The 23,531-nt window shown below is 35.9% G+C and overlaps 4 protein-coding genes across 4 annotated transcripts in view; all 4 read left to right on the plus strand.

Moving 5' to 3' along the window:
- The window catches only part of LOC100263283 (puromycin-sensitive aminopeptidase), a 13,728-nt gene extending 9,764 nt beyond the window's left edge, over positions 1–3,964 (plus strand). The window contains exons 18-34 of the mRNA XM_010662250.3: positions 29–76; positions 199–217; positions 368–372; positions 478–489; positions 587–643; positions 743–852; positions 933–1,013; positions 1,113–1,296; positions 1,557–1,705; positions 1,822–1,960; positions 2,064–2,210; positions 2,303–2,384; positions 2,470–2,645; positions 2,955–3,065; positions 3,161–3,277; positions 3,361–3,432; positions 3,650–3,964. Coding sequence (XP_010660552.1) covers positions 29–76; positions 199–217; positions 368–372; positions 478–489; positions 587–643; positions 743–852; positions 933–1,013; positions 1,113–1,296; positions 1,557–1,705; positions 1,822–1,960; positions 2,064–2,210; positions 2,303–2,384; positions 2,470–2,645; positions 2,955–3,065; positions 3,161–3,277; positions 3,361–3,432; positions 3,650–3,730 — 1,590 coding nt within the window. The 3' untranslated portion in view covers positions 3,731–3,964. The remainder of the gene's footprint in view (positions 1–28; positions 77–198; positions 218–367; positions 373–477; positions 490–586; positions 644–742; positions 853–932; positions 1,014–1,112; positions 1,297–1,556; positions 1,706–1,821; positions 1,961–2,063; positions 2,211–2,302; positions 2,385–2,469; positions 2,646–2,954; positions 3,066–3,160; positions 3,278–3,360; positions 3,433–3,649) is intronic.
- A 2,272-nt stretch (positions 3,965–6,236) lies between these two features.
- Positions 6,237–9,926, plus strand: LOC100241023 (uncharacterized). The gene is made up of 2 exons (XM_002270706.5): positions 6,237–6,696; positions 8,201–9,926. The coding sequence occupies exons 1-2, from the start codon at positions 6,583–6,585 to the stop codon at positions 9,524–9,526; spliced, it is 1,440 nt and encodes a 479-aa protein (XP_002270742.2). The 5' UTR covers positions 6,237–6,582; the 3' UTR covers positions 9,527–9,926.
- Positions 9,927–10,544: 618 nt separating this feature from the next.
- LOC100854918 (BTB/POZ domain-containing protein At5g41330) lies at positions 10,545–12,504 on the plus strand. The gene has a single exon (XM_003631366.4). It carries the CDS (start codon positions 10,904–10,906, stop codon positions 12,296–12,298), a length of 1,395 nt encoding a protein of 464 aa, XP_003631414.1. The 5' UTR covers positions 10,545–10,903; the 3' UTR covers positions 12,299–12,504.
- Positions 12,505–16,874: 4,370 nt separating this feature from the next.
- LOC100242765 (silicon efflux transporter LSI2) lies at positions 16,875–20,443 on the plus strand. The gene is made up of 4 exons (XM_010662268.3): positions 16,875–17,113; positions 17,541–19,366; positions 19,485–19,674; positions 19,956–20,443. Exons 2-4 carry the CDS (start codon positions 18,143–18,145, stop codon positions 20,219–20,221), a joined length of 1,680 nt encoding a protein of 559 aa, XP_010660570.1. The 5' UTR covers positions 16,875–17,113; positions 17,541–18,142; the 3' UTR covers positions 20,222–20,443.
- The last annotated feature ends 3,088 nt before the right edge of the window (positions 20,444–23,531 follow it).

The raw sequence follows: 23,531 nt of genomic DNA on the forward strand, positions 1-23,531 counted from the left end.
TTCTATTAGTCATTTAATAATTTTCCAGGATGCTGGTCCGATGGCACATCCTGTACGGCCACATTCTTACATCAAGGTCGGCAATTGTGTTCTTTATCTAATAACTTTTTCTTGTAAAGATATTACCTCACCCTAAAACATTCCTTACTATTTGCTTGTAAACTGTGTTTATAATATTGCTTTTTTTCCCCTTGACAGATGGACAACTTCTACACAGGTAAGTTTGTGTTTTCTGTGATTTGATGTGGGTCATGCAAATATTTTTCTTTTCATGTCAACTTGTTTGAACGTTTGGCCATTTGACGGTTTTTTCTATGTTGGATATGATCATCATTGATTTGGGGCATTTGCTGACTTCAACTTGCAGTCACGGTACATTTTACCAATCTGTTTGCAATTTTTTAAAATTCAATATTTCTTGTTTGTTTATTCTTGGAAATATAGTAACTTTTTCTTCTTTTATCTTTTTGATTACAGGTTTATGAAAAGGTGTGAGTTTTCTCCCTCCTCCTGGGGCCCAGGAAGGAGAAAAAAAAAAACTGCTGTGAATGTGTTATTGATGTCTTTTTATTGTCCAACTTATTAGGGTGCTGAAGTTGTCAGGATGTACAAAACCTTGCTAGGAAGTCAAGGATTCCGAAAAGTAAGAACATGATCTAATTCACATATGATGATTATTTACTTTAAATAACAATGTTGCCTCATCTTTGGAAAGTTAATCTTTACTTTCTCCACATTTCAGGGCATGGATCTTTATTTTAAGAGGCATGATGGGCAAGCTGTAACCTGTGAAGATTTCTTTGCTGCCATGAGAGATGCAAATGATGCAGATTTTGCTAATTTCTTGTTGTGGTATGAGCTTGTCCTCTTCTGTTGTTAATATTCATCAAATTACATTGATGCTTACGCTTTGGAATGGGATAAAACTGCAGGTACTCCCAAGCTGGTACGCCTCTCGTGAAGGTTACTTCTTCCTACAATGCTGAAGCCCATACTTACTCTTTGAAGTTTAGGTATGGATGCCTAGGAATCTTCTTACAAGAGTATCAACTTTCCTGTTTTTTGAGTTATTACATCATTGATAACTTGTTTTTGATGGGGCATCCTCTCAGTCAAGAGGTTCCACCAACTCCAGGACAGCCAGTGAAAGAACCAATGTTCATTCCTGTTGCAGTAGGTTTCCTGGACTCAACTGGCAAGGAGATGCCCCTCTCATCTGTGTATCATGATGGGACTTTGCAGTCTGTTGTGAGCAATGATCAGCCAACTTACACTACAGTTCTTCGAGTAACAAAGGTCAGTTCTGAAATCACCATGTAAGACTATGGTTGCAAGATCCGCATCTCTTTATGTTGTCACGTCTGGATGTGACTGTTGCCCACATCAGGTGCAGGCATGACTTTTGATGTCTTTCTTAATCCTTGAATCTGAAGGGCAACCTTCAGGAACATGGAAGATTAGGAATTAAGCCTGAAAAAGAAAACCAGTGAACAGAAGAAGAATTTGTGTGTATCAATTGTTTTTCCTATAACAACTTTTATATTGGTATTATGCAGAAAGAAGAAGAATTTTTGTTCTCTGATATATCTGAGAAGCCAATTGCATCTCTTTTGCGGGGCTACAGTGCTCCTATTCGTCTGGACACTGATCTCACGGACAGCGATTTGTTTTTCCTTCTTGCTCATGATTCAGATGAGTTCAACCGGTACATCTTTGCCATGTCTTATTCCTTATTTTTACAGTATGGTTAAGCAATTAATGTAAGTTTCTTATCGGTTTCTTCTTTTCCTTTTTCTTCTCTTGTTCCTTGTGTCTCTCTAGTTGGGAGGCTGGGCAGGTGTTGGCAAGGAAGCTGATGCTTGGTTTAGTGGCTGATTTCCAACAAAATAGACCATTGGTTCTGAATCCAAAGTTTGTGCATGGGCTCAAAAGCATACTTCTTGACTCAAGCTTGGATAAAGTATTTATGAAGCAGTGTTTCTTTTCTTAAATAGAATTTTGGACTTTTTTTCCCTCATTTTGGTTTATATGCACTACACCAACTTGAATTGTTCTATATCCAGGAATTCATTGCAAAGGCAATAACACTGCCGGGTGAAGGGGAGATCATGGACATTATGGAAGTTGCCGATCCTGATGCAGTGCATGCTGTTCGATCTTTCATCAGGAAGCAGCTGGCGTCTGAACTGAGAGCAGAGCTCCTTAGCACAGTATGCTATCTTCCAAGGAGTAACTATTTTTTATTTCCACTTCTATATTAACCTTTGTCTAGAAATTAACTTTGCCTTTATATATTAAACAGGTTGAAAAGAATAGGAGCTCGGAGGATTATGTGTTTAACCATCCTAATATGGCTAGACGTGCACTGAAGAATGTTGCCCTTGGTCTGTGTTATTCAGAATGATTTTTCATAAGAGAGATTTAATCAAACTTCAGTACTAATTGTATCTTTCTTTTGCATTTATATAGGATATCTTGCATTATTGGATGATCCAGAACTCACCGAGCTTGCATTGCACGAATATAGAACTGCTGCAAATATGACTGAACAGTTTGCAGCTCTGGCTGCCATAGCCCAGATCCCTGGTAAGACCCGTGATGATGTATTGGCTGACTTCTACAGCAAGTGGCAGCAAGACTTTTTGGTAAGCCTCTAGCTCAGTAACTCTTGGTTGACCTGTATAGCTAAATAATCTGTAAAAATTTGTAGTTGAAATGCTCAGTAGCTTACAAGATATTTTAAAAAATTCTTTATTATAGCAAGAATATGTAATTAATTTGCTTTATGTCCTGGACAACTAGTTTTTCTGATTCAGTTCATTGAGGTCCTATCATTTTTTTTTTAAATCATGAGAAGACACAATCCACAGTAGTGACTAGTCATCACCCAGGCTTGCAAATTTGGTCTACTGATCTCCTAGTAAAGTTTTTAAATTGGTTTCATTTTCTTCCAGGTTGTCAATAAATGGTTTGCCCTTCAAGCCATGGCAGACATTCCTCAGAATGTTGAGAATGTTCGTAACCTCTTAAACCATCCAGCTTTTGACTTACGTAATCCAAACAAGGTGAGTGACCTCCCTCTCTTGTATATGCGCACCTCCATGCACGTACAGACAAGTGCACATCAGATTATTGAACTTGGGATATCCCCATAAAACAGGTATACTCGCTGATTGGAGGATTCTGTGGATCTCCTGTGAATTTCCACGCAAAGGACGGGTCAGGCTATAAGTTCTTGGGAGAAATGGTGGTGCAACTGGATAAGATCAACCCTCAGGTTTGTTGGGAGTATTTCCCATCATGGCTTCTCGTTATTTAATGTTTTTGTATTACATACTTTTTCCTGTTCGCCATCTGCAGGTGGCCTCTCGCATGGTGTCTGCCTTCTCAAGATGGAAGCGTTATGATGATACTCGGAAAAGCCTTGCGAAGGTAAGAAAAGCCCTTCCCATCATCGCCTCATATGTGCGATCCAGTTCATGTTCTTTTTAAATTTGTTCATCACACCATACATATAACTATTATCTGACCTCACATCAACATACAAACACTGATATATATACACAGATACATACAATTTCTTATTTTATTTTTTAAAAAAGAGCCCACCTGATTATCATAGTGATGTTTAAATTCTGGTGTTTTACAGGCACAGTTGGAGATGATAGTAGCCTGCAATGGACTGTCTGAGAATGTGTATGAAATTGCCTCCAAAAGCTTAGCTGCTTAAGAATCTATTATTTTACCTCCACTCTTTTTTAATAGGCTATGAATCGGTCAAACTGTGTTGTGGAAAGCTGGTTTCCCATATAGAAAATATAAATAAAATGACCAGGATGTGTTGTGGTTGGTGGGATCTTTAATAAAATATGATATCCCCCTCACACTTCACATACTGGTGGAAGTGCCTTGTGTTATAGAAACTATTTTCATCATGGAGATCTTTTTGTGTTTTGGACTTCAATTACTTTGGCCCTGTTTCAGAACTGTTCTTGGTTCATAGTGGTTTGTTTTGTCAAGGGAACGAACCTACCTTCGATAATATAAATATTCATTACAAGTTGAGGAAAAAAATATCTCATCATAAGGATATGTTTCTCTGTTTAATATTAGATGAGGGAAGAAAAAGCATCCCATGGCCATACATATTTGACTGATTCACACCTTGGCTTTAATTAATGGTGAAAAATAATGGGGGGCTTTCCAAGGGGATGTTGTGATCTTAATGTGCACAATGGATATGTCTTAAACAAAAAGTGGGGTTCCCCACTAATCATGATTGAATCGCACCATCATGTAGGCCATGTTGAAATTTAATTTTTCTAAATGAATTAAATTGACTTAAGTCTTTATCTCTTGCCTAAAATTAGGTTTAAGTGCCTATCTTCCTCACCAATGTGGGATGCTTCTTAAATATTTCTTCGACTACCATTCAACCCTTTTTTGTTTTGCCATGAAAACAAGGTCTCAAAATATAAGTTGATGGTGAGACTTTTGTCCCTAAATTTGATTGTTTGATGGATTTATATCCGAGAAGGAGAAGAATATTCAATCATGAATGAAAAAATAAAAAGAGAGGGTTAGGGGATAGGGGTCAATTTGGGTATTATAAATATGAGGGGATAAATGGGAAGGAAGAAAATATAAAGAAAAAATGAAAAAAATAAAAATAAAAAGTAATAAAAAAAATTATATTTAAAATTAATAAATTATTTCTATACTTGTTCTTTTATCTATTATATTAATTTCTCACCTACATAAAAGATGAAGAATTTGAAAATTCATTAACTTTTAATTAATTTCTATTTTATTTTATTTTTTAATATTTTCATGATAAATGAAACATGAGATTTTGATTTTATTTTGATTTTTTTTTCTTACTACTTTTGATATTAAGATACCAAAGTAAAGTTTAATTAGGAATGAGAATGGGAATTCCATCATGAGCTTGTGAAGTCAAAAATAATGAGTATTCCTAACCCCACCTCAAGCAAAGACCCCACTTGGTGGCCAAAATCAATCAAAATCCAATAAAAGTAATTAGGGTTTAAGGACAAAGAAAAATATTATTATATTGAATTTTTCCTATATTATATTTTAAATGATCATATACCACATTTATTATAAAAAAAAATTAAAAATGTGACCAAAAAATAGGAAGAAAAGTGCTAAGTACATTGTTGTAGGAATTATTTGCAAGATCAAATTATAAAGGAGTTCATTATGAACAAAATGGAGCAACACAAAACCCAAATAGAAGACCATGAATCTTGGTGGGTGGGACCATGGCCAAACCAAACCAAACCCACCAACCCATAAGTCCCATAGGCCCCTTGTGGTGGACCCAAGACCCAAACCTTGGAAATTTAGCCTTTTCCTACATGTAGGTGAACCATAAAGTTGAGGAGTACCCATGAAGTGAGAAAAGGTAAAATCTTAAGAGGGTGCCCCAAAAAGATAGGGCATCAATTTCAGAGAGATTAAAAAGTAGGGCAATTGAGTGGTGAAGTTGGTTTTAACCTTTAGGCGGCGACTAAAGGTGGAGAGCTTTAGGGGTGGGACCCGGGGCTTACTCACCAAGGACATCAAGAAGTGGATGGGCACACGTGCACACTTTGACAAAAGCCAAGCAGAACTATATTAATCAAAAGTGTAACTAAACTAACAAGAAACTATAGTTTAATTTTGGCATAATTTTAATGGTCCCCTTTATGTTACACATTTACCCTTTCCAACCCCATGAAATTGCACCTATTTTTCAAGTCTAAAAAGCATTTATGAAGCTTGGGTGCATTCACCAACTTCAACTCTACTAATTTTAGAGCTAATTGAGCTACCACCATCTCATAAGTTACCTACCATTTTCGATAATAAAACCGTTTAGCAAGAAAAAAAAATCATTAATATCAATTTTGAAACAAAGAAAGAGTCGATTTATTTACCCTCGATTAGAACCCTAATATCGACGTAAATTATTAAATTTTTAGATTTTTACTTTGTATACGACTGTACATAAAGTGAATTTTTATCTCGAAAGTGAATTTTTTTTTTAATTGAGAGTAAAATGGTGCACACGTTTGAAATGAAGAGGATATGCCACATTTAATGTGCAAGTAGATATCAGGTGCACCCATAAATATGCCAAGTAGAGGAGAAATTATAGGCTAATATCAGGGGTAAAAGAGTAAATTTCATGTCACCACTTAACACCAGGGATCCATCTTAGGATGTAGTTCGGGTCTTCAATTATCACATAGAAATGAAGTCATTGCCGTGTTTGACCTTAAAAGCGATTGTTATTAACAAACAAAATTTGAGAGAGAGAGAGGGAGAGGGAGAGGGAGAGATTTGAAGGTGGCTTCATAAATCTGAATTCTTGGTTTCTTCTCTCTTTTTCTTCTCCAAAATCTCTGTTTGGTTCCTCTGAATTTTTTCTTTTCATTTTCTGTTTCTCAATCGAATTCGGATTACGTATTGAATTTTCTCGGGAAAATTTCGCATTTTCGCGAGAAAATTTGAGGAAGGCCGGATTCGCGGATGAAACGAGACGTTTCTCGGGAGAATTAAGTTCGAGGAGCGGAGATGAGAAGCGTGAATGGAGATACGAGAAGTATGAACAGCGCTTTGGAGACTATAAACGCTGCTGCAACTGCGATCGCCTCAGCTGAGAATCGTGTGCCTCAACCTACCGTTCAGGTAATTCATCTGATTTTTCCTTTGGTGTTGTTAATTGGATTGATTGAGTTTAGGATGGTAGGTTGTCTAAGATCCGATTGTGTGATTCAAGATCTGTTGATCGATATCGGTTTCTTTTTCTTTGGTTATTTGGTGGCGTTGATTTGTTGTTTGACTGTGCTTGGATTGTTATCTATTGTCTTGAATGTTTTCTTGAGCTCCTGGAAAATTAATAATTTTGTTGTAGTCTTAGAAATTTTGGTTCGTGAAAAAATTGATTGGAGATTTTTGCGACACCGACATATGGAGGTGTCAAATTTGCAAACCACCGTGCTTGTTTACTTCAAGATTGGTTAAGAGCTGTCATATGTAGGACGCTTTCCACCATCGTTAATTAGGGAGTGAAGGTGGTCTTGAATCACCCTGTCGACGAGTTTGTATCCTAGTTTTCTGATTGTTTTTTACTATGTTTAAGCATTAGAAGGCAGTGGATCACAATTAGGCAGAGCATCTCTGTTGTATAATTTAATTTTTGAAGTGTGAGTTAGATGAGAAATTTGATTGAAATTCAGAATTTATTGATGTAATAATTGTTTTCTGTCATTTGGTTTACTGGTGGTTGAAGGTTGGATGACCAAATTTTTTAGATAAGTTGTCTGATCTATTCTATATCATATAGATCGGTTAAGGCAGATTCCAGGCTGTCATGTTTCCAGTACTGTTTTTACTTTTGTCCTGTAGAACTAAAAGCACTGCCCAGGCAAAATATGATCAGGCAACATCCTCCTCAGGCTGTCATATGCTTCCTGCACCATTTTTTACTATTTTTTTTATTGCCGTTACTCCATTCCTAGTTCTCTCCTTTTTTTTTCTCCTTTTTTGTTTTTAATTAAATTCCATTTCATCAATTCCTAGGCCTCTGTCATGTCAGATGATCTTAGATGATGTAAGATATACCTCTGGTTGTAGGAGCTTGCATCTCTTTATAATTTCAAAAGGTTTGCCTTCTTGGGCATGGAACAGAAGGAAGAGTATAGAATATTTAGGTTTGGCACTTCATGCATGTTTGATGATCATTGAGTTGGACCTGTTCTCTGTTAAGCTAGGCATTTAAAAAAGTGGTGATGTCTTTCAAACCCTTTGATGCTAGGGGAGAAAATTTGTATTCTGATTGCATTTGTTGCCATCATTTTATAACCTAGTTAGCTCTTTTCAATGCTTGTGATGGCTCTCAGGTGGGTAAAACAACTAACATGGCATTTCTTGATCTGATAACCTTGAGTTGCATAGTTTAATAGTTGAAAAGGAGCCCCTTTTTATCAGCCATTTGCTATACTCTAGCATCATTTTTTATGGGAAGTCTAGAATTACAGGTTTTATTCAGGAGTTTAGTGTATATTCTCCATGGATGGGAATTGAACTGTCATTTTCTTTAGTTATTTGGTTCTTTTCTTGATAGCTGATGAAGATTACCATCTCCTGTTAAAAAAGCTAATAATCTGTTATCATTTTTTATTACATGCAGAAAAGAAGATGGGGGAGCTGCTGGGGTGAATATTGGTGTTTTAGATCTCCTAAAGACAAACGTATTGGGCATGCAGTCCTTGCTCCTGAATCGAGAGCTCCTGGAAGTGGTGTCCCTGCAGCTGAAAATCTGACACAGGCACCCACCATAGTGCTACCCTTTGTTGCTCCTCCCTCATCTCCGGCATCTTTCCTTCAATCGGAACCTCCTTCTGCAACTCAATCACCATCTGGGTTATTGTCCCTCACCTCCATTAATGCCAATATATATTCTCCAGGCGGGCCTGCCTCCATTTTTGCCATTGGACCTTATGCCCACGAGACCCAGCTAGTCTCACCCCCTGTGTTCTCAACCTTCACCACTGAACCATCAACTGCTCCCTTCACTCCTCCCCCTGAGTCAGTCCACTTGACCACACCCTCTTCCCCTGAAGTGCCATTTGCTCAACTCTTTGATCCAAACAACCGCAATGGTGAGGCTGGCCATAGATTTCTATTATCTCAATATGAATTTCAGTCCTATCAACTTTACCCTGGAAGCCCAGTTGGCCACCTTATCTCACCGAGCTCAGGGATCTCAGGTTCTGGCACCTCCTCTCCCTTTCCTGACCGTGACTTTGTTTGTAGTGGTAGTTCCCAATTCCTTGAATTCCGAGCAGGTGGACCTCCCAAGCTCCTGACCCTTGATAAACTGTCCAACCATGAGTGGGGATCACGGATAGGTTCTGGTTCAATCACCCCGGATGCTCTGGGTCCACCATCTCGTGATGGTTCTGTTCTGGATCGTCAGGTTTCTGATGTGATACATCCACCATCTGGTGATGATTCTGTTCTGGATCGCCAGATTTCTGATGTTGCTTCACATTCACTTTCAGACAGTGGATGCCCCAACAATGAAATTATGGTTGATCATAGAGTCTCATTTGAGTTGACTGCAGAAGACGTCGTCAGATGTGTTGAAAAGGACTCAGCAGCTCTAGTTAAAGCTGTATCGGCTTCTCTGCAAAATCCAGCAACAGTTGAAATAGATGAAAATTCAAGGGAAGTGGTTGTTGATTCTGAAGGTCGTGTTGGGGAAACAGCCAATAACCCACCAGAGAAAGCTCCAGAAGATGCAAATGGGGAGGAGGGACAACCTCATCATAAGCAACGCTCCATCACTCTTGGGTCTGCTAAAGAATTCAATTTTGACAATGCTGATGGAGGACATTCAGATAAGCCCAATATTAGCTCCGACTGGTGGGCCAATGAGAAGGTTGTAGGGAAGGAGGTTGGCGCCAGTAAGAATTGGTCCATCTTCCATATGATGCAGCCAAGTGTGAGCTAACTACAACTCATCCCCGAGGTACCTCCCATTCTCCTGGAGGCATCGCTAGTGGGGGTTGTGTACTAAACAGAATAATTGATAAATCAAATTGTAGAAAAATTTTGGGTTTTGAATTGGAAGCAAGAACGCATAGCAGGACTGACCCATAAACGAAGGCTGTTTTTGAAGGACTTCTTGACCTGAAAAATGGGTAGCAGATGGAAATGTTTTGTTAGGGCTTAGTATGAATAGTGCAATATTTTCCTCTCACGCAGAAACACAAACTAACAGCACTCTTCAGACATTTTGTATGTTTAGTCGTTTTCCTTCTCATTTGTAATGTAATATAAATAATATGATAGAACAGTTGTAACAGTGATGTTGATCATGATTAATGATTATACTGATACTTTTTAACTCATTAGACCAAAATTTCTTTCAATGCATTGATGCTATTATTGTGTCTTAACTGTCCACGCCAGCTCGAACCGCCGCCCATATGGAGTGGCTGCTGCCCCATGGAGGGTCAGCGACCAAGCAGGCATCTCCCACTTTCCCAACACTTTCCCAACTTTAAACTTGTTTGTGAATAGAATACACGTGTTTGATTGATTATCTCGTTTCAATGAATAGGGTCTGATAGCTGAAAATTTCTTTTCTTTTTCTTTTCCACATTCACATTTGTCATTTGCTGTTGTTCATTTTTCGCTTGCATGCATCTCTCAACACTGGTGCTGCATTTCTATTTTGGTTGACTCGTTTCTTCATAAGGCAGCGTAGAGCCCTTCTAGAAAGAACTTAATACTTGACAAATTTTTACAAATTTTAAAAACATTTAAAATGATTCCTAAAATACCATTTATTGGCGATTCTTCCAGAAAAAAAAAAAAAAATCGTTATTATAAACAAAAAAACATGTTAATCGAACTTACTTAATTTTAATCTTTTCTAGAAGTAAAATTTGTTGATACTTTCGAAGACCCAATTCAACCCACTTAAAAATTAAAATTAGAAATAATTTCAAATGACACGAGGAAGAAAAATTAAATTTAAAGACAAAAATTAATAAACTAATCCCCATTCCATTCCAGGAAGCAAGGGTGAAACCCACCAAATCTCTAGTCCAAACTGGAATGCTTGAAAGCAAGGGTGTCCTTGAATTAATGAAAAAAAAAAAAAAAACGGAAATTCAGCGACCCCTATTGTTGACCATAGAATCCTTTGACCTTCTAGAGACCCTCCAATGTTTTCCTTTCCTCTATCCTTATATATATCCCTCCTCCTGCACCACTGCCGCCACTATCGCCAGCCCAACCACCGCTACCACCACCACTACCACCATTTTTTGAAGCTTTTTCCGGTTCTGGGACTTGAAGTGCATATTGGGAATTTCGAATAATGCCACCTTATGCACCGATGATGCCTCCAAGCGGCAGAAAGGAATCCAACATCGTCACCATCGACGTTGGCGGCCAGATTTTTCAGACTACCAAACAAACCCTAACCCTAGCCGGCCCCAAATCTCTGTTCTCCAAGATTTTAGACTTGCCGGCGTCGGCCCAGATCGGATTTCCCTTCATCGACCGAGACCCGGACTTGTTTTCAATCCTTCTGTCTTTGCTTCGTACTGGTAATCTTCCGTCAAAGGCCAAAGCTGTTGATCTCCAAGACCTCTTTTCGGAAGCCAAATTCTATGGTATTGAGAGCCTTCTCGTCTCTTCTCTATCTAACCCATCTCAGTTCGACGCCTTCAATCTTGAGAAATCGCTGATTTTGCCGTTGAACGGCAGGGATTCGCCGTCGGCGATATCGACCACAATGTTCGGGTCAGTGCATGTGGCGCATGGCTCTAAGATCACGTCTTTTGATTGGTCTCTGCAGAGGAAATCCACAATTTTGACGCGGTTCTCCGCCGTCGACTCTCTCCTCGCTTTATCGCCGTCAGTGGCGGCTGCCGGGGCCACCGACTTTTCGGGTTTGCAGATTCTCGATCTCGAAAACGGGTATGTGAAAGAGACCTTGAATTGGGAAAACGTGACCAGGTCTAGTTCAACAGTTCAAGCAATTGGGTCCTCCCCTAAATTCTTGTTCACTAGTTTTGAATCGGGCAGGCGAAATTCAAATTCGATCGTTGTTTTTGACATCGAAAACTTGAAGCCGGTTTCTGAAATTGGTACTAATGAAATTTATGGTGCTGATCTCGATTCAGGCATTCCCGCAACGAAATTGAGTTGGATTTCGGATTATAATCTGTTAATGGCCTCTGGATCTCATAGTGGGCCTTCAGGAGTATGCGGCAACATCAAATTATGGGATGTGAGGTCTGGAAATTTAGTATGGGAATTGAAGGAGAAAGTAGATTGCTTTTCAGATGTCACGGTTTCGGAAAACTTGTCTGCAATTTTCAAAGTTGGTGTGAATTCAGGGGAGGTGTTCCTCATGGATTTAAGAAATCTTGGTGCTATGAATACATGGGTTCCCACCGGGGAGACGAGAAGGGTGGTTAATGGGAAAAAAGAAGGTGTCGGGTGTAAGATTGGAAGCCATGGGAATCAAGTTTTTTGTAGTAAGGGAGGGAATTTGGAGTTATGGTCTGAGGTTTTCATGGGTTCTACGATAAAGAGTGAAGATGGGTTGCAGGAGAGGGTATATAGGAGGAATTTGATGGGTAGAGCAAAGGACATGGGAGGATCAAGGATAACCCACTTGAGCTTTGGGGGGAACAAAATGTTTGTGACAAGGAAAGACCAGCAGTCTGTCGAGGTTTGGCAGAGTTCAGTAAGGGGATTTTGATCTTGAAACAAGTACACTTGAAATCTTGGGATTTATTAATATTGAAAACTAGCTGTTAGTTTGATTCATTTGTAAATTATGTTGGTATTCTGTCAAGCCCTTAATTGTTCATATGGGGTTCTATGAGATTTATAGACAATTACCAATTGTTATCAATTTATAAGAATTGGGTTTCATGAAATCGAAAGGCAATTATTTGAGGTTAAGTCTTGTGAAATCATTAGTGAGGAGATATCACCAATTTGTTCCTAACTTCCTTATAATTTGTTATTGTCTGTTGAAAAGAGATGAATGTGTCATCCTTTGCATAGCATTTGGAAGAATGACTACTTGTTGTAATCTATCTGATACTATAATTTGATTTGCGTCCATTGTTTCTTCGGGTTACTTACCATAAGAGCAAGCACTTGTGCTTTCAAAGACCATATGGAAAAGATATCCTGTTCCTGTTTGTGTCCTTACTCAGTTGGTTGCCTTTTCTCGTGTAGGGTTCTATATTCCTTTCCATGCTTTAGTAGGTTCCTTTTCATAATTTGCTTGCTTTTTTGGAGTTTTGAACATGTGGAAAGAATATATTTCACCTTGCTTTTGTAAGTTCTCAGTCCACAGGACCATTTTTGTAGGTTTTCAGCTGTGAAGTGTCTGAAGTTAATATGATGCCTATGGATATTCACTGAGGGTTTTATACCTGGGTTCTCAGACTTTATCAATGACTTCATGCATGAATTGAAAACCCAAATTAAAATCTTTTTCATTAGGGTCTGATTATCACAAGATTTCTACTCAAGGCATGTGACACAAGCATGATTATTATTGATTAATACATGTGATGCATTTAAACAGAGGAGTTGTTTCAGGGCCAAAAAAATTTCCAAACTAAATTGCTAGATAACAGGACAATCTTGTTTTATTATCAAGCTGAAATTTTACACATTCATATTGTAACTGCGAACTTATAGGATGTTAGTTGGAGTCTAGCCTACATAAACAATTTTGTTCTTCTCCTCCTCTTTGTTAGGGGTACATCAAACACAGTTTCTCCATGGGAGGTGTTGTAGTATGTGGCTCATATTTGAGCAAAGCGGGACGATATTTGCCGTTTAGGCTTGTACTTCTTTTGTTGTGGGGCGAACAATAGGTTGGGGGTACGGTTCAGGGTATTTTTGGAATTTTCATTCTTAAGGGTTAATTTAAATACTCTTTTATGTAACCCTAATTTGATACATAGTGAAAATCCTCTTTTTCTTGTTGCCGTGGACGTAGACAATTAGCTGAACTACGTTAAATCTTTGTGTTCTTCTTTCTCATTTTTTTTTTTCTAGTTTTCATCATTAATCATTGCACGGATTCCAACAGGAGGTAATGAATTGAAAGCCATGGAAAATGTTTTAATTTTAATTTTTTTTGTTTTTCACTTCTTGTGGAGCACTGCTTGTTCAGAATGTCTAATGGGTTCCTCAATAAACATTGAACATGAGGTACAAGAGTTAGCAGGATATCCTATTTTGGTATTGGAGGAAGTAACTTGTATATGACAGGAATGACTGCTGGAAGCTGGAATCTGGGTCAACTCCACCTCCATTGGGGTGGACGTGAGTGTTAATAGAGCTTAGAACTATGATATAAAGGAGAGCAATAAGGATAAATATTCAACAGGTATTGGCAGACTTTGATGGGGAGATTGTGATCTTTTTGAAGTTCTTTATTGTATGCAAACAGACTTTGGAATAGTTAATTGGTGATAACAACCCATTTCCAATTGTGTAGACATTCTGGAATATGTGATTAAAAAAGTAGGGATGCCAATAGGGTAGGTTCAAACAGGTCACCTCGTCTCATTTGTTTAATAATTTCCATTCTTATCCTGTTTTAACTTCTTTTTAAAAAATTATTTTTAATTATATTAAAATGGATATATTGTATAAATAATTAAAATATTATTATTTTTTTATAATTTTAATTATTGAAAAATATTATTATTATTATTATTATATTAAAATATAGGTAAATAAAAATTAAATTAAATTAAAATTTAAAATTAATTTTTTATAATTGTGGCAGGGCGGAACAAGGCAAACCAAACCAATCTTAAAATTAAAAAAAAAAAAAAAAAATCTCATATCCATTCATAATCCATTTATTTAAATTCCAAACTCATCCTATAAGGGGAAGGTATCCGAAAAAACAATCTCATTGTTATCCCTGATTAAAAGGAGTTCTTATATATACAACATCAAAAACTATTTCTCCTATGTGATAGATATCATGGTTATCCTCAGGAAAATGTTCTCATTACATCCTACAGAATTATAAGACTGAAAAAACAGACATCCTTTGCCACTGTGGAGCTAAACAAACACACACACACCAAAGTACATGATTCATTACTAATACTATTTGTAATGAATCACTCTCAATCCTATAGACATTATTCGCACTAAGTCAATTAACTCATACGATTTTAAAACATGTTTATAGATATACGGAGATTCCAATACCTAAGAAGTGTAAAAAACTTTTCCCTTTTGCCGAGTGGGATATGACAAGTGGTTGTAAGGACATATCGTTCTACTATTCTTTCTTCTAATTTGATTAGGCTAAGATCATTTTGTGAAATATTAATCAAGTCTCTTCCACTAGCCATTTTGCTACTTTTATAAAAGACTAGGCTTATTCCACCAATATCGTATTTTTTTATATATTTAAATTTAAATTTAGTTATTTAATTAATGGTTTAAAAAAATTAATATTCATCTATTTTATGATTGTATTTGAATATATTTTATTTTAAAACATTTATATTTGTTAAATAATTATATTAATAGGTTAAATTATATCTATTTTTTTTTAAAAGTATTTCAAATTGTAATTCAATGATGTACTATTTATATTAAAATTAAAATTGGAAATAAGTTTTATAATAAATTAATAAATTCTTTATTTATTTTCTATATTTTTATTATTTTTAATAAAAAATTCAATATTGAATAAAATTAATTAATTAATTATTTCTTTATTAGATTAATCAATTATAATAAATAAATTATAATTAATTTATTTTATTTTATTTTAATAAACAAACATATTTCATTATTTATTGAATTTTAAAAACTAAAATTATAATCTTATTCAAATAAAATTTATAACTCTTATAAAACTAAAAAAAATATGTTTTTCTCTCATATCTTCCGGTTTGATATAGGTATGAAAGTGGGGATATTTATAAATATTGATAAAAAAGAAAAATATGTTTTAATGTTGTGACATAAGTTATAACTAGAAAATAAGTATATTTTAAATTAAAAAATTAAAATTAAAATTTGATAAATATTATTTTCGTCATCATTATTATTTGTCTATGACTCTATAAAGAATATTTTTTATTTTAATTAAAAATAAAAATAAAAAGGAGGTGATTAAGATTTTCCTTTTTCAAAAATATATTATTTTATTTAAATAAGTGTAATTATTTTATGCTCTATAATTTCTATATTTTTCACTTTTCCAATTTGAAACAATTCTAATTCTGAGAGAAAAAAAATTGAAATTTTAATATAATTTTATAATCATTTACAATAGTTAAAAAAATAATTAAAAAATGATTATCTAAAAATAGTTTTTATTTTATATAAATAAAAAAATTATTTATAGAAAAAGTAAACAAAATGAGAAAAGAGTGGATAGAATACATAATGTTTTCAGAACTGGACCAAATATTGAACCGAAAAAGTTATCAAATCGCACGTCATAAATATGTAATTTATATTTTATTAAAATTAAAATTAAAATAATTTTAAAATATTTAAAATATATAATTAAAATTTAATAATATTTATGATATTATTTATTCATTTTAATATAATTTAAATTTATTAAACAAAATATATAATATTTAAATATGAAAATATATTGAAAATGGTAAAAATAATTGTATTTAACCATTTAAGTATGAAGACATATTGAAATATATATATATATATATATATATATATATAAATTATTTTTTGAAATAAATCCTAACACATTCAAGGCGGCGGCCCGGCGGGTCGCTTTACACATTGTAAAAATATATTGAAAATTGTAAAAAAAAAATTGTATTTAACTATTTAAGTATGAAGACATATTGAAAATGAAGAAAAAAATTATGTAATTTATATATATAGCACCTGCAGGTGGGGTTTGTTGATGGCTGTTGCTGTTGCAGTTGCAGTTGCAGGCTGCAGCTAGGGGGTGGTGTTTTACACGCGGGGACGGCTCAATTGACCAGACCGGATCGGAACCGTTACCGGTCGGACCGGCCGATCCGGTCCGCTTTTTATCATATAAATAAATAAATTATTGTAAATCGAGGTAAGTGGTGGGCCCTCTGTTACAACATGGCAGTCTTCGTTCCTCGCCCGAGTTGGTTCAGAGAAAGACGGAAGTCTTGCATCGCTCCGTCTCATTCTGCATGTTGAGGAATTCTTGTGGTGTGAATTAATGGAATGGCAATTCGGTGAATATTTGAACAAAATATGGTCAAAAAGAAAAAAACAGTCGCAACAAAACTTCTCCTACACACGTTGATAAACATGAAGGGAATCTCTCAATGACCAGAGGAAAAGTTTGATTAATCACAATAGTGACATCAACTCAATGATAAACATGAAGGGTTCGCTCATAATTACCACTTGAAGTCACTATTGCAGCAGTTGTCTCTATTCACTTCTGAAGGGTGAGCTGTCCCAAAGAATCCATATCCGGGCAGTGATGGCAGTGCGATTGTCGCCTAATGTTGACTAGGTTTTGGTCTGCAAAGATATGCACAATCCAGAGGTTTGGCAACCATCCATTCTATTAGGCAAGATCTACTTATGATTGTAATCAACTGTTTGACGTATAGGATGACGATAACCTTATATTTTCCTGCATAATTTTTTAAACATTTGGCTATGATTCATCGGATCTCCTCTATCATCTACCCACCCAGTGAAAAGGGTTTGCCATCTAAGGTCCTGTCTGTGGTATTGGTCATTGCCTGCCTGTCTGTCTTATTAAACTTGATGTGCTTATGCTAAAGAATAACTACCCTGGGAACTTTGTGAAGATTGCTTCATACTTAGAGCTGCAGAGTCTTTAAGAAACATTCTCATGTATTGTTAGTTAAATAAGAGTTATCCATGTTGAAACTAACCATGAGTAACCCGTATGATTTATTTTCTGAAGGCATATACTGAATATGACCTTGGGAAATTTTTTGTAGACCTTGCTTGGTGAGACCCAGTAGAAATGTGAGCTTCCCATGCTTTTATGGTGCCATCACAGTGCAGAGATCGGAAGAGCAGGGCAGAATAGTCAAGAGATCAACATCCGATAATGATTGATGATTAACAAGTTGAGCCGAGCCTGGGATTAACCGATGTTGAAAGTTGGATAAAAATCGATCTCTCGTTTCATTTGAGTCTTGGCATATTCTCTTCTACAATAGAAATGCCATCAAATCTTTCCAACTAACAATATTTAGAAGAGGGTAAAACTCAGATAAATAAATAAATATCTAAGGAAGTCAACATGAAGATGTTGACTCCACTCCATAGAATTTGCGGATGAAAAAGGAGCGAGAATCTTGAGTATCTTGGGTGTTCCAGGGTTGATTTTTATCTTGCCATATTCCATCATGGAGACGGGAACTCTTGAAGGTTTTCATATTCAGTGCTCTCTAATAAATAGGGAATTGCTTTGATTTTGTGTGCTTTCTAACAGCTCAAGCTTTAGGAGCATGGTTTAATAATACTTGCCGGTATCTCAATTTCTTTGGCTTAACTTTCCTGCCTGTATAAGATTTAAGATTGTTAAGTTGCAGAGATGGTCTTGGCCCCTACTGAAAAGGTGGTTTTAGGCTCAATAGCCTTTGCAATCTTCTGGGTTTTGGCAGTGTTCCCAGCAGTTCCTTTTCTACCCATTGGTAGGACTGCAGGGTCTCTCCTAGGAGCCATACTCATGGTCATCTTCAGGGTCATAACCCCAGATCAAGCATATGCTGCCATTGACCTCTCAATCCTTGGCCTTCTTTTTGGAACTATGGTCGTGAGCGTCTATCTTGAACAAGCTGATATGTTCAAATACTTGGGTGTACTGCTTTTATGGAAGAGTAAGGGTGCAAAGGATTTGCTTTGCCGGATATGTGTAGTTTCTGCCATTTCAAGTGCATTCTTCACCAATGACACCAGTTGTGTTGTGCTGACAGAGTTTGTTCTGAAAATAGCTGAGCAGAATAATGTCCCTCCCCATCCCTTCTTACTGGCCTTGGCCTCGAACGCAAATATTGGATCTTCTGCAACTCCAATTGGTAATCCCCAAAACTTGGTCATTGCCATCCAGAGTAGCCTCTCTTTTGGGGAATTCTTGTTGGGACTCCTCCCTGCAATGCTGGTGGGTGTTTTCGTCAATGCTTTGATCCTTCTATGCATGTATTGGAGACTGCTGTCTGTTGAAAAGGATGAAGAACATGCTTTGGATGAAGTGATTTCCGAGGAAGATGCGGCTTCCCACCGCTTCTCACCTGCAGCCATGTCACATCCCACAGCTTCAAATTCTCAAGAATTGAATCCTGTGTTGGAACCAATGAATACCTGGGGCTCCCCAAGTTCAAATGGGAGCACAATCCATACCGAGACTCTCAGAAACAGAGCAGGTTCAAAACAGAGCAATTTGCAGGGGACTTTGAATGGTGGCGTTGAGTTAACAAGGAATTCAAGTGCTTCCAAAGAGGGGGTGGTTGGTGATGATTTCCCTCAACCGAGGGAGCAAGATTTTCATTCGAGGAGAGTTGAAAAAAGTGCGCTAAATGGCAGTGATGAAATGGTGAATGTCGACGAGGAAGACACTGTCCCAGTGCAGCCTCTGGAAGAAAATGAAAGCTCGGCCAAGCCATGGAAAAGACTGCTTTGGAAGACATGTGTTTACCTTGTTACTATTGGCATGCTGATAGCATTGCTTGTTGGTCTAAACATGTCATGGACAGCCCTTACTGCAGCACTTGCTCTTGTGGTTCTCGACTTCAAGGATGCTCAGCCATGCCTACAAAAGGTAGAATCTAAAAGTTTTGATCCTACTGCATTCCTGAAATATCAACTAGTATATACCTAATGCTCCTTTGAGCTGCTAAATTGTCATAGTCCCTAATTCCATCTCTTTTCTGAACCAGGTTTCATATTCTATCTTAATCTTCTTTTGTGGCATGTTCATCACAGTGGATGGCTTTAACAGAACAGGGATACCTAGCACTCTCTGGAACCTAACCGAGCCTTATGCACGAATCAATCATGTTGGAGGGATCGTAGTTCTTACCCTAGTCATTCTTGTCCTCTCAAATGTTGCTTCAAATGTGCCTACTGGTAACTTCATGATATATAGTACATACCATCAAAATTGTTGTTGAAGCAAGAGTTTCTACCTCTTTTCTCTTCAGCGGAAGCCATCTTTAAAGGACATAATAGAACAGAGATTGAAAGAGCAATATCCATAGAAACCCCTTCAAACCAAGAATTTTAAGGAAGATGATTTCCATTGACACAAATGAAACTTCTGACCAAAAAACCAATGTAGTGTATTAGTCCTAGCATGAGTTTGTGTGACATTAATGGTTACATAACTTGAAGATATCTGTTTTTTGTAGTTCTTTTGCTTGGAGCAAGAGTGGCAGCATCAGCAACAATGACATCTCAGGGCCAAGAGAAAAGGGCATGGTTGATCTTAGCATGGGTGAGCACGGTTGCTGGAAACCTTTCGCTGTTGGGGTCAGCTGCAAACCTGATAGTGTGCGAGCAGGCTCGTCGTGCTCGGTTCTTTGGCTACACTCTCTCCTTCTGGAGCCACCTCAAGTTTGGTGTTCCTTCAACTCTCATAGTCACAGCCATTGGCTTACTCCTCATAAGGGGTTGAGCAATGTCAATACGTATATCTATTTCAAAGGCTAAGAACTTAGACTTTCCATACTGTTCCATTGCCCATGCTACAGTCTCACAGCACCAACTCCAGAGTCCAAAGCCAATGTGTCATATACTATGTTTTCATGCTTTTTCCTATGCTTTCCCAGGAACCAAACAAATCTTGATTTTGTGAAATTCGATGAAGTGGAAAATATTATGGAAGCCCATTTGAACAGAGGGGTGCCACAGTCCATTTTAATTGGACTAGGAATAAGATCTGCAACAACTGAAATCAATCTGTGGTTTTTAATAGAATCTGAAGCAACAGTACTTCTTGTTGTGCATTTGTATCTCGGGGCCTAGGCGATGCCAATGCGGCCCAAGATTTTTGGCTTGGTGCCTAGACTTGAGCCAATGCAGCGCCCAGAGTGGTCTTCCCAGGATTCAAACTCAAGACTTAGGTCTTTTTGGTTGCCCTCCTAGTACCATCTGGGCTACTAGGAGGGCAACCAAAAAGACCTAAGTCTTGAGTTCGAATTTAGGGGAGGCCACTCTGGGCATCGCATTGGCTCAAACTTAGGCACCAGAGCCAAAAATCTCGGGCCGCATTGGCATCACCTAAGCCCCGAGATACAAATGCACAACACTTCTCAGAAAAGTTCTTATAAATGAGTGGATTTTCTTTTTCATCGTTTTAGCCATTTTCATCAGAAAACCAGGGTTGGTAGCTCTGATTTTAAATTTTTTTAAACAGAGAGAGAGAGAGGGGGAGGGAGGGAGGAAAAGAGAAAGGGGTGGGGGGAGGAGAGAGAGAGCATGAAGAAAATCAGGCTAGGTCCAACCTGAAAGATCTCCTAGTCCCCAGAACAACTGAAATTGTCAATTTCAGTATGTGACTGACAACATATCTGGAAGCCCCAATTCCAATAACTTACTAAATCTGAAAACAAGTGTTATGGCTGATTTCCATCAAAACAAGTGGTTCCCAACTGCCACAAAAAAAAAAAAAACCCTAATCTGGGCTGATTTTATCCTTATCCAAATCAACTATTTCTTTCATTGATGCACCACTTTTTTTGGTTCCACCCAATCTATAACTTCTTAGACCCCCAGGCTCCCATCTCATTCAATTTAAGCTTATATTATAATCACCCATTTTCCAATCTTTCAACATCATTCAATGCTAAAATTAGAATGCATGATCTCTTTTCCTTTCAAGTGATCTTGTAGCAAGACAGCTTGTTCTATATCTGTATGGTTGTGGTGGTTGTAACTTTCAGCAGTATCATTTATTTGATCCAAAGTTGCCTTGCTGTCACTTGTATATGACTTTGTGTTATTATTATATCAACGAAATTGGTGGAATTGGAAACTTCGAGCTTCATACACAACTAAACTTTACCTAATATTGCAGGCTATGAGATCATTAATGCTTGGTGAAACCTAATATTGCAGGCTATAAGATCATTGATGCTTGGTGAAGAGAAATGCAAGTGGATTTTATTCTTTTCATAATTTGGTAAGGTTGGAAAACTTTAAAGATTTGGCACTTCTTAAATAAGATAAGAAAGTTGACTTAGTTTAAATAATTAGAGGTTTAAATTTATAGTTATCTTAAAATATTTTTCTATGATATGAAAAAATCACTTTTAGCTGTCTGATAATAAGAGTCGATTTGATAGTGATTTTAGGAATTATTTTTATTCTAAAAAGCGTTTTTGAAAAAAAAAATAAGGATTTGATGAAATTTAAGAAACATTTATAAAAATATAAAATATCACCTATAGCATTAAGAAAGTTGACTTAGTTTAAATAATTAGAGGTTTAAATTCATAGTTATCTTAAGATATTTTTCTATGATATGAAAAAAATCACTTTTTGCAGTCATATGATAATAAGAGTCGGTTTGATAGTGATATTATGAATCATTTTTATTCTAAAAAATGTTTTCGACAAAAAAAAAATTAAGTATTTGATGAAATTTAAAAATCACTTATAAAAATATAAAAAATCACGTATAATATTGAAAAATCACTTATAACATTTTTTAAAAAAACACTTAATAAATGATTTTATGGTTGAGTACATTCAATTTCTTATATCTTGACAATAATTTCAATTTTTTTTCTAATTTAGGTCTATATTTTTATATTTAAGCCATAATTAGACTTTTTTTCAAGTGTTTTGATTCTATATAATAATAATAATAATAAAGGGGAAATGTCCAAAAAGAGGTGTAGGAGAAGAATATAGCATAATATAAACTTAAGATTCAATATATTATAATTTGAATTAATAATTTTTATTATTTGAATTTTACCTAATTTCTTTATTCAAACCTAACATAACCTTGTATCAATTTAATTAATTGAATTGAATTCAAATTTAGTAGAGTTGCAACCTTGGATTAAGTTAGAATCAAATTCCAACCCTTTTGTTGTTATTATATATTAACATGACAATAATGACCTTACTCTCAAGGCCCAAAATTAAGTCTCAATGAAGAATGAAAAAAATAAAACCAAAAACAAAAATACCCAAAAACTTTAAAATAACATCTCCAACTTACTTATTCTTCAGGAATTGAGGAATATTTGGACAACCTAAAAAAGGTGTGCTTGCTATATACCTTTAATGACTCACCAAACCCTAATTATTTTAGGGACCACTTTTATTTTGAGAGACCCTTATAAATTCAAGGGATTCAAATGCTAACAATTCAACACGATATTAAAATTAAAAGTCTTGAATTTAAACCTATGTAAAAGTAGTTTTGATAGATATCTAAAAGCACTTTCCACTGTTTTCTTATGAAAATTAAGTGTTTGTTTGGTTGTATGATTTAAAAACAATTTTTTATTTTTAAAATTAAAAAAATTATTTAAAATTTTTTTAATACGGTTTGGTCGTTATTATCTCCAAATAATATTTAAAAATAAAATGAAATGAAGAACAATTTTTAAGGAACAAGTAAGAGCTGTTTTTACTTGCTTTTAAAAATAAAAAGCAAATATGGACCCATTTGGCTATATTTTTTAAAAAACTTGTTTTTAAAAACTATTTTCAGAAAATAGGGTAAAACATGCCCTAAGTATTTTATAAAATTTTAAAAATTACTTTTAAAAAACTATTACTAAACATTCACGAGATAGTGATTCTTTCAAAACTTACTTCTTTATTATATCATATATTACCAAAAACATTTAGTTTATTTCCAAAATACTAAATAATGCTTCTTAAAAACATTTTCTGATAGGTAAAAATGTTTTAACTAAAATCACACCCAATCATAAAATTAGTTTTCTAGATGATCATATGTGATT

The sequence above is a fragment of the Vitis vinifera genome, chromosome 2, assembly GCF_030704535.1.
Source record: "Vitis vinifera cultivar Pinot Noir 40024 chromosome 2, ASM3070453v1".
NCBI lineage: Eukaryota > Viridiplantae > Streptophyta > Magnoliopsida > Vitales > Vitaceae > Vitis > Vitis vinifera.

Excerpts from the sequence above, each read along its gene's own strand:
- LOC100241023 (XM_002270706.5), top strand. The coding sequence starts at position 6,583 with ATGAGAAGCGTGAATGGAGATACGAGAAGTATGAACAGCGCTTTGGAG. Across the intron at positions 6,697-8,200 it reads TGCCTCAACCTACCGTTCAG|AAAAGAAGATGGGGGAGCTG; the intron begins GTAATTCATCTG and ends TATTACATGCAG.
- LOC100854918 (XM_003631366.4), top strand. The coding sequence starts at position 10,904 with ATGCCACCTTATGCACCGATGATGCCTCCAAGCGGCAGAAAGGAATCC.
- LOC100242765 (XM_010662268.3), top strand. The coding sequence starts at position 18,143 with ATGGTCTTGGCCCCTACTGAAAAGGTGGTTTTAGGCTCAATAGCCTTT. Across the intron at positions 19,367-19,484 it reads CTCAGCCATGCCTACAAAAG|GTTTCATATTCTATCTTAAT; the intron begins GTAGAATCTAAA and ends TTTCTGAACCAG. Across the intron at positions 19,675-19,955 it reads TGCTTCAAATGTGCCTACTG|TTCTTTTGCTTGGAGCAAGA; the intron begins GTAACTTCATGA and ends TGTTTTTTGTAG.